General features: G+C 49.5%; 1 protein-coding gene across 1 annotated transcript; it reads left to right on the top strand.

Annotated features, from left to right (window-relative positions):
• Positions 1 to 2,271: 2,271 nt before the first annotated feature.
• On the top strand, positions 2,272 to 13,206 carry LOC101283136 (T-lymphocyte surface antigen Ly-9-like; the record flags this gene model as incomplete). Its single annotated transcript, XM_049695020.1, is given in 5 exon segments — positions 2,272 to 2,377; positions 6,104 to 6,454; positions 9,035 to 9,307; positions 10,043 to 10,309; positions 11,893 to 13,206. Coding segments are annotated over 5 exon segments (1,071 nt in total), but the record flags the coding sequence as incomplete, so codon positions are not given.
• Positions 13,207 to 15,079: the final 1,873 nt, after the last annotated feature.

The raw sequence follows: 15,079 nt of genomic DNA on the forward strand, positions 1-15,079 counted from the left end.
TTTGAAGTCCTTAAGGGAATCAATTTATACATTTGTAAAATGAGTCAAATATTATCAGGGTTACTAAAAGTTTCCTGACTTGTAAATGGAACAATATGTTCGTAAGCTGAACTGGCCTTAAGGCTGACAGGTTTTTAATTTGTCTGTTCGGGTTTTTTTTAGTAAATTGAATATGAATTCTTTTTTTTTTCAAAGTATTTGTTTATTTGGCTGGGCCAGGTCTTAGTTGTGGCACACAGCGTCTTAGTTGTGGCACACAGCATCTTCGTTGCCACGTGTGGGATCTTTAGTTGCAGCATGGGGGATCTAGTTCCCTGATCAGGAATCGAACCCAGGCCCCCTGCACTGGGAGAGCGAACTCTTAACCGCTGGACCACCAGGGAAGTCCCTGAATATGAATTCTTAAAAGCAGTATAACCTACGAATGATTTTTTTAAGCACTAAAACCACCTTCAGGGAAATAAATGATAGTGGGGGAGTCTTATTTACTGGAAGGTAGTTTGCTAAGGTCACAGGGCTAGAAAGCAGCAGAGGCAGGATTCAGATCAAAAAGCTTCACACACATCCCACTGCACCCAATCCCTCCTGACGCTAAATCATTCACATAACTTTATTTTTCTATTTTTTTTTTTTTTTGTGTGTGCTATGCGGGCCTCTCCCGTTGCGGAGCACAGGCTCCAGACGGGCAGGTTCAGCGGCCACTGCTCACGGGCCTAGCTGCTCCACGGCATATGGGATCTTCCCAGACCGGGGCACGAACCCATGTCCCCTGCATCAGCAGGCGGACTCTCAACCACTGCGCCACCAGGGAAGCCCTATTTTTCTATTGATGTGACTTTCCCACTGGCCTGTGGGCAACATGCTTGCAGAAACTTCTTTTCATCTTTGAATCCCCAGTCTCAACACAGTGCCTTTGCAGCTCCCAGCAGGAGCTCATCCTGTGTGTGTTGAATAATTGAGCGAGGAGAACCCAGTGAGAAGAGCATCCCGCAGCACCCTCAAGAGAGGGTTTCAAGTAAGGAGTGTTCCAATGTCAAATTCCACCAAGCGGTCATATAAGATAAGGACCAAAGAATCTACAGGATGTGACTGATGGGAGACCGTTGGTGATGTTCTTAAAAGCAACATAGATTCTCTTCAAGTCTTGTCGGGGCACCTAGCCTCCACACACGGAAGGCCAGGGAGATACTTATCAAAGTCCAAGGAATAAGGGAGCCTTACTTCTGACTAGATTGTGACTAGTGACAGGTGACACTAGTCACAATCACATTCTCATGGAGATGTCAGAGGAGCCTGCATAGTCTATCAAAGCCATCAGGACTCCTTGGTGTGGAGGGGAACACCAGGACTTTTCACACAACTCCCTCAACCGTACCACTAACAGGGCAAGAGAGTAAAATGATATCTGGTCGTCCTTCGTGGTTGGAGGCAGAGGCGGTCCCAAAAGTCTTGTCCCCTGGATTCTTCCAGCCTTGTTTCTGTGCCTAAGAAGCTACAGTCAAGGCTGTGCCTTTCCCATTTTTGTCTCTGGGCCATTCTGGGCTCGTTCTTCTCTGCCTGTTGACTCCGTGTCTGCTCATGGACTTACCAAGCGTGTAGGAACTAAGCCCTTACTATATGCTGATACTGAGCTAGTCACTGGGAACTGAAAGGTGAAAAAAGTAGACCTTACCTTCAAAGGGCTGAGAGACTACTAGGAAGTGTATGCAAGTAAGCAGTTGTTTATGGTAGAGCAGGATGGGTGTTACCATAGAGGCTAGTAGGGGGAAACTGAGAGGCCCAGAAGAGGGCAACTGTTCTAGTGTGGCGTTTCAGGCGAAGCCTTTCTCAAGGTGGTGATGACTTTAGTCGGAGAACAAGAGGATATTAGAGGGAGGCAGGTGAGCCAGGTGGCAGGGACTAGGGCGGTCCAGTAAGCCAAATTGCAGGAGTCAATTTACAAGAGTGAGAAATCATAAGGTATGTGAGGTGGGAGTCCAGGCGTGAGGCTCAGGGACACCATGAGGCCGAGCTCATGTAGGGAAGCCAGCAGATCCTGAAGGACTTCATCTGTCAGGACTGTGACCCTGGACTTTACCTTGTAGGGGATGGGGGACCTTAGAAGGATTTAAAGCAAGGCTGCGACAGCGTCAGCTTTGGCTTTTAAATAGCTCACTCTGCTACCTCTCACACTTCTTTCTTTCATATCCCCTTATTTTCATAGCATGTGACTCAAAAACTACATGTGATTAAAGCAGTGAAGTCTAAAAATGGGAAATGTTTGTGGGCTGATATTTACATGCACACGGTCCGTCAGCTGCTGTGAGGCAGGCCAGTCTGCTGCATATTGTGGGCCTTTCTCTACGGTGGTCCTTGCTCCTCCTAGGTCTTCTCACTGGTAAGTCTGTCCTTGCCACTGCCTCCCAGGCACCTCTATCTGCCTGCATGTTGGGTTTCTCCAGCAATGGGTCATTTTCACTGAAGATGCTGCCTCACTGGGAGCCAGACTCTGTGTGTGTGTGTGTGTGTGTGTGTGAGGTGTGTGTGCGTATGAGGGGTGTGTGTGCTATCATCTCAGACCATGCAAACCCAGATTGTGTCCTGTCACTTTCACACTTCTTCTGCTAGTGAGTCACAAGGACCCTGGAAGTCCCCAGACAGACCGATGGTGGAGGCATGAGATAGGAGATCCGCCACAGCCAGTTTCAGGACCTCATCTGCATCTTGCCATTTCAAGCATGATCCTCTTATGCTCTCTCCCCCAAGCCTCTGAGAGTCACCTTTATTGTGAATTGGGCTTTCCTGTCGCATAAATGACTCCAGTAGGGGATCTCAAACCTGGCACCTTGTGGCTGTTCCTGTCCCTCTGGGTTCTTACTGCTCACTCCCATGGCCCCAAGGACCTGGGTGGTGGCAGGAAACAGGCTGGAGAACTGGAGGCCAGAGGAACAGAGCTCTTAAGAAACCCATGGGGAGGGGCCAGGTTCTGCTCTTAGCTTCCAGAGTTTCCGTCTTTTGCTTTCATCCTCATTTAGGAGGAAACCAGCTTGCACTGGTTATCAGGGTCACATGCTTTCAGGGTGGCCACCACCCCAGCCTTTAGGGTGTCCCCTAAGCCTGCTGTAGAATCCTTTAAATGTGTTTAAAACTTGGCAGTTTATAAAGAACTTTTACTCAAATTTAAAATATTCTGATCCCCGGCTTCCCTGGTGGCGCAGCGGTTAAGAATCCACCTGCCAATGCAGGGGACACAGGTTCGAGCCCCGGTCCCGGAAGATCCCACATGCCGCGGAGCAACTAGGCCCATGCGCCACGACTACTGAAGCCCACGCACCTAGAGCCCGTGCTCCACAGCAAAAGGAGTCACCACAGTGAGAAGCCCGAGCACCGCAACGAAGAGCAGCCCCCGCTCACCGCAACTAGAGAAAGCCTGCGCACAGCAACGAAGACCCAACTCAGCCAAATATAAAAAATTAAATAAATAAATTTATTAAAGAAAGAAAGAAATTAAATAATCTGATCCCCACAACAATCTTGTGATATAGATAAGGCAGGTAGTATTAAGCATATTTTACAGACGGTGGACTGAGAGATTAGGTGACATCTTCCGGCACACAGCTGGTGATCTGTGAGAATGGAAGTCAGCACGGCCCAGCTGTGGGAATGCAGCAGCAGCAAGGAAACTCAGAGAGCCACAGTGTCCCCAACCAAAGTCACAGAATTGAAACTCAGACGCCGGATTCCTGGAAGCTTCCCCTTGCCTCCACTTTCATAACCCTCCATGAAGCAACAAGCACATCTGTGAGCTTCCCTTCCTCTGTGGCGTCCAGGCCAGGCCCTTGGAGGTCACTGTTCACAGGGGCATCCCTAGGGCACGTGGCAAAAGAATGGGTGAGACAGGTCTTGCCTTAAAAAATGTTCATATTTCTTCGGTTCAATTCCAGAAACATTTATTGAGGCCTCTTGTGTGCTGGTCCTGTGCTGTGTGTGTGTGGTGGGGAACGGGGTCAGTGGCACACAGGGAGGAATTAGGTGTGGTGCAATTCTGCTGCTGGCAGCGCAGTGTAGTCAACAGAGCATAAGCTTCGGGGTCAGGCGAACTTGGGTTTCATGTGACCTCTATTGCTTCCTAGCTGGTGACTCTGGGCAAGTAATTTTCTTAAGCTCTTTGAGTCTCATGGTCTTCATCTGTGAAGTGGGAATAAAAATACGGACCTTACTAGTTTGCTGGGAAAGTTAGATAAAATAATGTGCTTAACGTCCTCAGCAGTGTCTGGCACTGGCGTTTCATGTACTGATCTGATCCCTTTGTGTCTCTTTCCCTCATTGAATCCAGAAACAGGATTCAGAAAGGGAAGCTCTACACACATCCCACTGCACCTAACCACGTGGCTAAACCATCAGCCTTACTTTACTTTATTGCTCAGATACTAATTCCCTTCTACCTTCTCCTGTCCTTGGGGAGCTCATGAACTATGGGGAAACACAAACAACCCAGCTAGTTGTATGAGACAGAATGAAGTAAAAGCTTTAAACAAAACAAGCCAACAAAAGCACAGGCTGAAGGAAACTAGGAGGAAAGCATGGCCAGACTGGAAGTATGGAGCTCAGCTAAGGCTCCAGAAAGGAAGTAGCACTTGAACTAGGCTTAACGAGTTACTGCGCTCAGGGGTGCAAGGGTGACCATAGCTGCTTGGTCAAGGTGGAATTCCTCCGGGCCAGACTTTAGGTCCTGGGCCAACTTGGGATGAGAAAGATCCATCTGGTGCTAGCACTGCCTTGGCATGCTTCCAGCCGATTTGTACCATCCTCCAAGTGGAGCCAGAAGAGCTCCATGGAAGAAATGAACGCCAGGCCGTCAAGTGGATTCTGTGGTGGGCACACAGGATGTTGTACGTCCCCACAGTGTGGAATCCCCACTCCCACAAGACAGCAACCACACCCCTACTCCTCGTCACCACAGCTACTATCACAGGACTTCTCAGTTCAACTTTCAGCAGAAAAACCTCACCACCAGGCCTAGGAATCAGTGATGCGGCCAGTGCATCTAGATTCCAGTTTGAATCAGGACCTGCATCCCTCCCCGGGCCAGGCAGCCTTTTCTCTTTAAACAGCTATGCAGCAGACCTGAGTCAGTTTCAGACTTTCTGCCTCCTGGGACTGTGTCGGTGTTGCAAAAATAGAGGTGGGTCGCACTACTTAGGAGTGTTTTTTTTTACATTTCCCTGCAAGAGCACTGACTAGTTTTGGTAAGGATGCAAACAAGATGCAGTCACCAACTTATTTCAGTGACGTTAAGTATCTTTAATAATACCATAGTGAGGCATTTCCTTGCATTATCTCATTTAACACTCACAAAATCCTGGAAGATGGTACTCCCTGTTTCACAGGTGAGAAAACCAGGACTCAGAGAGGTTAAGTAACCTGCCAAAGATCACACAGCTAGCACCTGGTAGAGCAATGGCTTGAACTTGGGCAGTCTGACTAGTGCCCTGGTGTTACACTCTTCTCTCAAGGGCAGTATAGGCTGGTATCCAAATGACTGTCCCACTGACCGTGCTTAACCTGGCTTGGCTAGCACAGCACCATGCCCCCTGCTCTGGAAAGATATGTTCCCAGATTCCTGGCTGGGCCTCAGAGGAGCTGGCTTTTGTTTCAGAAGTGGCCAAATAAGCAATTATGGGGGATGCTGGAAAGCAGTTCCTGCTGTGGATGCAGCTGGGCTAAGTGAGTTCTGGTCCTATTCCCTGAATGGGCAAGAGAGTGACTCACAGAAACAGCAGAGATCACCGCCCCCACAGGCCCCTCCCAAGAATTTTGCTTACTCTCCATGACACTTAGTACCTGCAACCCTTAGGACAGCCTTCATTGATTATTTCCTTATATGTTAATTAATGTAAATGCTGAAGGAGACCACTTTGGTGTGGAGGAGTGACCAAGTTGTGTTCTAGTTCTATCCCTATAACTAGCTATGTAGTCTTGAGCAAGGCATCTAAATTCTGTGGATCTCTGTTTTCTCACCTATAAAATAGGAATAATAATCATGGCCCTGACTCTCTCTCAGGCCTGTTGTGAGCCTCCAATGTAATAGGCTGCCTCTGAAACCTCTGTTCTGTGTTTGCAGGACCAGGGGCTTCCAGAGAGGACTCAGCCCCCACGGTGGTAACTGGGACCCTAGGGGGGTCTGTCATTTTGCCCCTGCAGCTGCAGGATGGACAGCAGGTGGAGAGCATCTACTGGATGTGTCGTTTGGTGTCCGGGGTAATAGCCACGGTAACCTTGGTAGAAGCTGGAGGGCCAGACACCTTTTACCAGGCAGAAACGCAGTACTGGGGTCGTTTGAGTGTGGTGGGCCCAGGCTGCTCCCTGCAGATCAGCCACCTGAGCTGGGAGGGTGCAGGGTCCTACCGAGCCCACGTTAATCTGTGGAGTTCCCGCATCACCCACGCCTGGGAGTACAGCCTGCACGTCTATGGTGAGTGTCTGGGGAACGGCAACAGGTGGGTGTGTGTGGTGACTGTCTTTCAGTCATTTTTATAGCCTTTCCCACTTTGGTTACATTTATAATTTTCTTTCTGATTAAAAGGCTAACACGTGCTCACTGGGGAAAAACATGGAAAATAGAGTTACCTGGGAGAATACCCTGAAAAATCTCGGGGCCCAGGACGTGTCCCAGACCAGTTGCAGCAGAACCGCTGGGTCTGGGCAGAGAATGGTATTTCAGGCCCTGAGAACTGGCTTCTGCCACAACCTACTTATGTGGCCTTGAGCTTTCTCCTTGCTAAAATAGGAACACTACCTTCTGTGAGAATGAAATTCATGGGAAAGAACTTTGTAAAGCTCTGTACAGATGTACGAGAACACTATTATCATATTCATTTAAGGAAATTTAAACGACTGTTTTAGCAGGGGAAACTACAAAGGGGACAAGGAGTCGGGGGCGGGGGGTGTCAGGCATACGCAGCAGCAAGATCGGCCAGTGAAGACACAGTCAAGTACTTTTAGATTCAAACAGCTTATTACTTATATAGGTAGTGAGAGGGAGAGGGGCCAAAGGTCCTCATCCCACGCCCCAGAAATGATGACACTGAGAAAAAAGGAACCGGATGAACATAACGGGGGTTGCTGAGAAACAAATTCTAGACTGCAGAGAAAAGGTTTCGTAGTCAGCAGCTCTGTTCTGCGAGGGTGGAGCAGGAAGCCCTGAACCCCATGACAAACTGCTCATGACAGCCTCCCAGGAGGGACCGGTGGGAGTCCTGTGGGAGATGGCTTCAAGGTAATTCTTCACAGGCCACCCTCCTGTCGTGTTCTGGGAGGATCACAAGGCCTTTTGCAAGACTCGGATTAGCCGTGATTCTAGTCTTTGCTTGAGGAACAAGGAGGCCATGGATGGCAAGTTCACCAGGCAAGGTCACCATGATGCCATGGCAGAGCTGTTCCTCTACAGTGGGTCGCAGGAAAGGTACCAATGAGGAGTGAGGATGAACACAGGAAGCTAAGTGATGGAGAGAAAGTGGATATCCTTCTCAGACATCTTCCTGGTCTATGTGACAGGAAATATTCCTATTAGGTGAAGGCATTTTTTTTTTTTAAGTCGGGGATGATGGAATTGCCAAGGTCAGGTTCACATGGTTGGGGAGAAAGCATTTCTGCCATAAACTGGCCTGCAATGGCTGTGGCCCATTCCTCAGACAGGGCGAGGGAACACTGGGTGAGGGGCTGCTGGGACCTGGGGTAGGACTGTTCACCCCAGGGGTGGTGGGAGAGCCCTCGCACTATGCTGATGGTCATTCTGGCAAGATGAGCTCAGTGCGCGTTCTGGGCAGGATATAAAGCTGTGCTAACCAATCAGAGAGGGCTCCTGGGGCAAGAGTGATGATAAGGGGCCAGGCTTTCATCCTTCACAGGGTATTTCCCAAGTCAGTGGCGGTTCGTGACAGCCTTGCTAACAGGCAGGAAAGGGGTTTTGATTTCTAGGCTAAGGAGACTGAGTCTCAGAGAGAAAAAAATGACATACCCGTGACAGAGAGCTAGAAAGATGCAGAGAGCTGGGAATAGAACTCAGGTACCCCAATGCCACACCCTGGATTTCTCATATGTCCCTGTATTTATCTTCCTGAGCTTGAGAGGACACTGAAGAGACAAGGGCCTGCAGGAGGGGTCGCAGGGGAAGGGTTTGGATCCCAGGGCCTGGTCTATGGAAGACACACTGGAGTGAGGCAGCAGAAAGTTACCCAGCAGTGGACATGTCCAGCTTGCCTTCTCCTGGGGGACATTCCGGGCTGTGTTGTCCTATTTTGCACAGTTGAGTTGCCCCTGGGGCTACTGTCAGGTGGACCCCAGGGCAGAGGCCCAATAGCAGAGCAGTCTTCTCCCAAGCCTTGTGACTTTGTTGCCTGTCCTGATTGTCTGTTGTCTGCAACTGCTCTTGCTGCTGCCCTCAAACCGTCCTGATTCTGGCCTGGGGAGGCAGGTGGGCAAATAACGAGACTCTGGATACATTAAGGAGAGCATCTGGGTGCCTGGTCCCGGGATGAGAAGGGATGGAGTGGAGGTGGAAGGGAATGCAAGGACGTAGGAGAAACCTCAAAGGCATAGGGCCACCTCCTCTGGGAGCCTGGTTCAGCATCTGGAAGCTCAGTGTATACTGCAGAGCGCCCTACTGGAGGAAGATGTAATTACAACACGGTTCCTTGTTTGCCCGTACAGACAGCCTTCATCTACTCAGGGCAGGGTGGGAATTCAGGTTTGAGGTCAGATCCATTGGATTTAGGATCGATGAGACTCTGGGCAAGTAACTTAATAGAGTAGATATAACACCTTCCCTACCTACTTCATAAGATTGTTCTGGGAATCTGAGGAGATATTAAGTGACATGCCTTATAAAGCCCAAAGCTTGAGAATAGACGTGGCCAGCTTCTGCCTCTGTTGTTCCTTCTGTATATTCAGGGTGGCGCAGGGTCTTGGCAGCCATGCCTCCTGCTTCTGCCCTGTGAAGGGAAGGTCCAGAGCAGTTTTCCAGTCTTCCGTTGGTTCTTTGTTGCACACAAAGAGCAGCTGGCCCGGCCCCGTGTCACAATGAGCTCTAGGATGAGTGGGAATGGACACTGCCTCGTCATCCTAACATGCATGGCAGAAAGCAGAGGAGGCACTGTGACCTACAGCTGGACACCCCTGGGGCCCCGGACTGTTGTGTCCCACGGAGGGTCTGTCCTCAGTGTCTCCTTGAGACCTGGGAACAGTGCTCTGAACCTTACCTCTGTGGTCAAGAACCCAGTTGGTAACAACAGCTCCCTCCTTGTCTTGGTGCCGCCCTCACGCACAGGTACCTGAAACCCAAGCACACACCCTGCTTGGCAGCTCTAGAGTGGACGGAAGCTGGAGGAAGGAGTCTTGTCCCCTTCAGGCCCCGAGGAGAGGGGTGAACACCCTTGAGAGAGTGGGGGGGCCAGGGTTGGTCTGTGTGGTCAGGGGAGAGGAAGGAGACCCGCTGGACCTGATGGGGAGGCTGGAGTGGTCTGGGCAGGAGGGGCTGGATGGGACCTATGGCTGCCCCAAGTGGCCAGGGAGACTCTGACGCTGAAGCTGTGGTTTTCTCTCTCCATCTGCAGGACCAGGAATCCTGGGAGGGGAATCAGTAGGGGAGATAGTGATCAGCACCCTTGGGAAGTCGGCCCCTCTGCCTCTGGAAGTCCCGATGGGGCAGGAGGTTGAAAAGGTTACCTGGAGCTCTCCAGGGCTTGTGGCTATTTTGCAACCAGGACGGGCAGGCAAACCAATCCTTGTTGCTGGGATGCAGGGACCCAAGAGCAGGAGAGTGAGTGTCCTCCGCCACAACTACCCTCTTCAGATCAGCTCCCTGAGGCTGCAGGACTCTGGCTCCTATAAAGCCTGGATAACTCTGCAGAGTCCCCCGATCAACAACACCAAGGATTTCACCCTGCGCGGCTGTGGTGGGGGTGGGCGGTAGAGGGCCTACGTTTGAACTCTGACCTTTCTTCTCCTCTGCTTGGCCAAGCCAGAGCCTTCTCACAGCTTGAACTATCTCTTCTTGGAACAGAGAGTCTGCAAGAGCCCAATATCACGGCCAGCTCTCAGATCATGAAGGATGGGACCTGCTTCATCACCCTGGCTTGCTGGATGGACCAGGCTGGAGAGGATGTTAAGTAGAGCTGGGACCCCCAAGGCCAGGGGGCAGTTGCGTCTCACAGGAGGACCACTCTCAGCGTGTCCTGGAGATCTGGGGTCAGTGACAGGTATCGCTGTACTGCCAAGAACCCCATCAGCCAGAGCTCCAGCTCCATCCCTGTCAGGCCCCTCTGCTCAGGTAACCGCTTCCTTCTGAGAACCTTTCACTGCAGACTCGGTCCAGATTCACAGCATCCCTGCCTGCCTTCCTCAGGGTTCTAGGAGTGGTTAAAGAAAAATAGGGCAGGATTAGTTTGCAGGAGGGAGCATCTCTGGGGTGGCAGGAGATGAGGGTTCTGGCACTACCATCCCACTCTGCCCACCTTCTGTCGGCCCCAGACCCCCATGCCTGGACTTGCAGCAGACTCAGCTGGGTATTGGCTCATTCCCGGCACTCCCTGAGGGAAGGTGCTTCCCCCATCCTCACTCAGTCCTGCAGAGCCCACCAAGGAGGGGTCCCAGACCTCCTTGCTTGTGTCCTCAGAGAAGCCTCAGCCCCTACTCCTGCCTAGAGCTGCTCCGAGAGGGTAACAGGGCTGTGCTCCTCCGGTGGGCAAGGGTGGCCTCTCCTGGGTTCCACAGGCCATGACAGGAAACTGCCTCGGTCCAAACACACCTGTTCCTCTCCTCTTCTCCACTGACCTCTGAAACAGTTGTCTCTGCTCCCTGTCTCTGGTTCCTCACCAGCCATTCACTCCTCAACCCCTTGTGGCTGGTTTGCCCCAGTAGCATCCTGATAGGTAAGCTCAGGGGCTACTCCTCAATTCTGTTACCCTCGACCTGCTCTCCTCAGCCACATGGGCTGCTCTCTCATGGACCTCTTCTCTCGGGTCACAGTCCTTCCCAGGACTGATGTTGCCCCATGCCCATGCCTCTCCCCACATCCCTTGTTTTCTTCCTGTTGCCAAAGGCAGAAAGCTGGTTATTTAGAGCCCTTGTCTTCCTCACGCTACCAGCCATTGCTCACACCTTCCTCACTTCACGTATTCCTCACCTGGTCTCCTAACTCCCCTCCCCTCCCAATCATCCTCCTGACTGTGCTGCTAGGGGGTTAATTCTAAATGAAAGCCATGCTTATGTTTCTTTTCGCTTAAAACCCTATGATGTCTGCCCACTATCTAAGGTATAAATATTTTTGCACCTCTTTCTTCATTAAGCAACATGCATTTACAGAGCATTTTTAAGGCACCCAGTGTTGTTCTAGTCATTGAAGGTACAGTGAAGAAGAGGTCTGGATATATTCCCACCCCTTGGGGAACTCACCGTTACAATCATCACGATCTGCGGCTAACCCTAGTAAATGACTTTAGGAGAGCACTGAGCGTGCTGTATAATGGCCTTTGTGCATGTGTCTGTGTTCTCCACGGAACCATGACAAAGCCCATGCTTACCCTTCTCTGCATCTCCAATACACAGCATGTAATAATAGGTGTCTGAAGTGTGAATCTGACAAGATTTTAAGGGGCAGCCTAGGCTGGGTGTAATGGGACACAAGGAAACAGGATAATTGGCTTCAGACATTAACATTCTCCCTCCTTCTCTATGGGGCCTGGAGAACATTTCAGCTCCATCCCCAGATCCAGCTTCCTCAAGGGATCTCCAGCCCACTCACACCTCTGACTTTTCTTCCTGGAATACTCCTTTCCCTGTTTCCCTGTCTTACCATTTCTTTTCTTCTCTTCCTTTTACCCAATTCCCAACCTGTGATCATTGTTTATTCAGGTTCCTTCCTACTCTGCTCCTTGAGGAAAGAGTTTCTTCTCTTTTTGATCCTGGGAGCTTTGCAGATTAAATAGATTTCACCTTGACCTGTGGAGAAGCCAAGAGGAAGAATGTGAGAAGAGGGTCACCCTGTGAGACACAGAGATAAGGAAGTCTACACAGAGAGAGAGGAGTGTGACCTGATACCAGCATCTCCTGGTGTGAGTGAGAGAGAGACATCGATTCTGATTAAGTGGAAAACTGATTTCTTTTGCAAACCGAGTTCAAAACAAGCAAGAAACTGCTACATATCTTCAGTTTAAAATAATCTGTTTATGTCTTAACTGTTTTAAAGTGTTCAGAAAGAAAAGAGGGCTTATTCACATAAGAAAAATTGAATGGTTTGAAGCATAGTTAATATATAATGATAATATGTAATTAACAAAACTATTAAATTTTGTGCATATACACTATTTTTTGTTAAAATTTAAGTAAATGGGCTCAGAGGACCCAGATTCAACTTAAATTTCATCTCCTTGGAGCAGCCTTTGACCACCTTATTGAAGCAGGTCTTACTTATTCATAGTCATTGTACCCAGTTCAGTTTTGTCAAATTATCACAATTTGTAAATATATATTTATTTGTTAGTTGTCGTGGTCTGAACGAGGGTTGGAAAATAATTTCTAGACACAAGGCAGAATGTAAAGAAGATAGAATTTATTGGAGGGCAGGGTCGCTGCCAGAACAGCGTGTTGACTTCCTAGTAGTCTGGGACACTCAAGCCAGAACGTGTGCTACTGCTCAGTTTTTATAGCCAGAAAACAAAAGAATGGTCCAAGGTGAAAATTTCATTTACTGATTGGTCAAGGCACATATACCTTCCTTCTATAGAGTGGGAGTGGGACAGGACATATGCCTTTCCTTAGTTGGGACAGGTCCTGTTTCCCAGGTGAGCATTGCCCAGGTGGGCTCAGGAATTTTGTAACCATTACAACATGGTGGGGAGGGCAATTAAGAGTCCAGTAGGGGGTGTAACGCTGACACCTTTTCAGGCAACGTCGTCCTTTATCCTTGAAGCATCATTGTCCTTGGAGCACCACATTAGTTTACTTGTTTATTGTCTCTCTCCCCCACAAGATATTCAGCCCATGAGGACAAGAACTGTATCTATTTTGTTTACAACTGTAAACCCAAAGGGTAATAGAGTTCTTGGCTTGTGGTAGATATTTCAATATTTTTTTTAATGCATGAATAACTAGTTGGATTAGAGTTGAGAACATTCTTTTTAAGATTTGAAGACTATCAGAAAGTTTCGTAAAAATCTGGGACCTATACCATTGTGTGTGTGTGTTTTTCTTTCTGCTTTCGATAAAGGAAGAAGAAAATGGGATCTTTAGCTTAAAATTTCCTTGAGTGCTCAACAGCGAGCAAAAGAAAGAAGTTAAAATAAGAAGAAAGTCTCTCCTACGAGGTTCTGACAGGAAGCTGCTCTGAAGTGCTAAATAGGTTTATCTAGAGTTTGAACCATATATAAACAATGGAGCCAAAATCATAATTTAGGTGTGAGAGAGGACTTGAACATCTCCTTCTCTTTTTTCACTCTCAGCTGATTACCTTGGTTCCTATTTCACTTACAATGAGGATTGACAAACTCCACCCATTACACACAAATCTTCTAGCCAAGTAGTTAGTGATTTATTCTGAAATGTAAATGGGGTGCTGGAATCACAAGATATTTGAGGAAAACCTCAGTTGAGAAAGACAGCCTCCAAACAAACAGAATCAATTAGAAAAAAAAAAAAAAAGGAACCTGGAAGAGAGATAATGCAGGGAGCAAGAGAAAATGAAATAAAAGCCTCTAAACCTGTATTTAATATTCTTAGAAACACATGAGAAAACATTACATTTTTAAAAAGGAGTGGGGAGCTTCTCAAGATGGCAAAGGAGTAAGACATGGCAATCACCTTCTCCCCACAGATATATCAAAAATACATCTATATGTGGAACGACTCCCACAGAACCTCCATTGAAAGCTGGCAGAAGGCCTCAGACTTCCAAAAAGGCAAGAAAATCTCCATGTAACCAGGTAGGGCAAAGGAAAAAAGAAAACAAAAAGAGACAAAGGAATCGGGATATGACCTGCACCTTTGGGAGGGAGCTGTGAAGGAGGAAGAGTCTCCACTCACTAGGAAGTGCCCTCACTGGTGGGGATTGGTGGGGAGCTTCAGAGCCTCAGAAGAGAGCACAGCAACAGGTATGTGGAGGGCAAAGCAGAGAGACTCCTGCACAGAGGGTCAGTGCTGACCAGCACTCCCCAGCCTGAGACGCTTGTCTGCTCGCCCGCTGGGGTGGGTGGTGGCTGAATGCTGAGGCTCGGGCTTCGGAGGTCTGAGGTTGGCTGTGTGAAGACAGCCTGAGGGGGCTTAATGCACCACAGCTGAGGGAGTCTGGGAAGAAACCTGGTCCTGCCAGAGAGGCAAGAGACCACTGTTTGGGGGTGCGCAAGGAGAGGAGCAGGCCTGCCATAGGAGCTTCTATCTCTGTGCACTCACAGGTGGCAGGGCACAACCTACACAAGCTCCAGAGGCAGGAGTGAGCTGCGGCTGCTATCTTGGACCCCAGAGGCAGGTCTGCTGCTGCCCCTACCACCAAAGGTCCTGTGAGCAAGAGCAGGTCACTGCCCACACCTTTCCAGGAGCCTGCGCAGCCTGCCACTGCCGAGGGCCCTGCGATCTGGGGCCAAATTCCCCAGGAGAGCTTACAGCACGCCTCAGGCTGTTGCAACTTCCTGCTGGTCTCTGCCGCCCCAGGCAGTCCTCACACATCCCAGTTGTGACTGCCGTATCCCTCCCTCTCCCTGGCCTGAGTGAGCAAGTGAGCCCTAATCAGCCTCTGCTTTCGACCCTTCTTGCCTGGGCAGGGAACAGATGCCTGAGGGTGGCCCACAAGCAGAGGTGGGGCCAAAACCAAAGCAAAGCCCCAGGGGCAGTGCAACCAAAGAGGAAGGGAAATCTCTCTGTGCAGCCTCAGGAGCAGCCGATTAAATCCCTGCAATCTGCTTGGTAAACCTTGCATCTACAGAATATCTGAATAGACAAGTGTTCCCACAATTAAGGCTGTGGACTTTGTAGGTAACTGTGGACTTTGGAGGCAAGGACACACAGGAGTTGGGACAGTTCAGAGTCTGAGCTGGCCCCAAAGTGCCTA

This window comes from Orcinus orca, chromosome 1, assembly GCF_937001465.1.
Source record: "Orcinus orca chromosome 1, mOrcOrc1.1, whole genome shotgun sequence".
In the NCBI taxonomy this organism is placed as follows: domain Eukaryota; kingdom Metazoa; phylum Chordata; class Mammalia; order Artiodactyla; family Delphinidae; genus Orcinus; species Orcinus orca.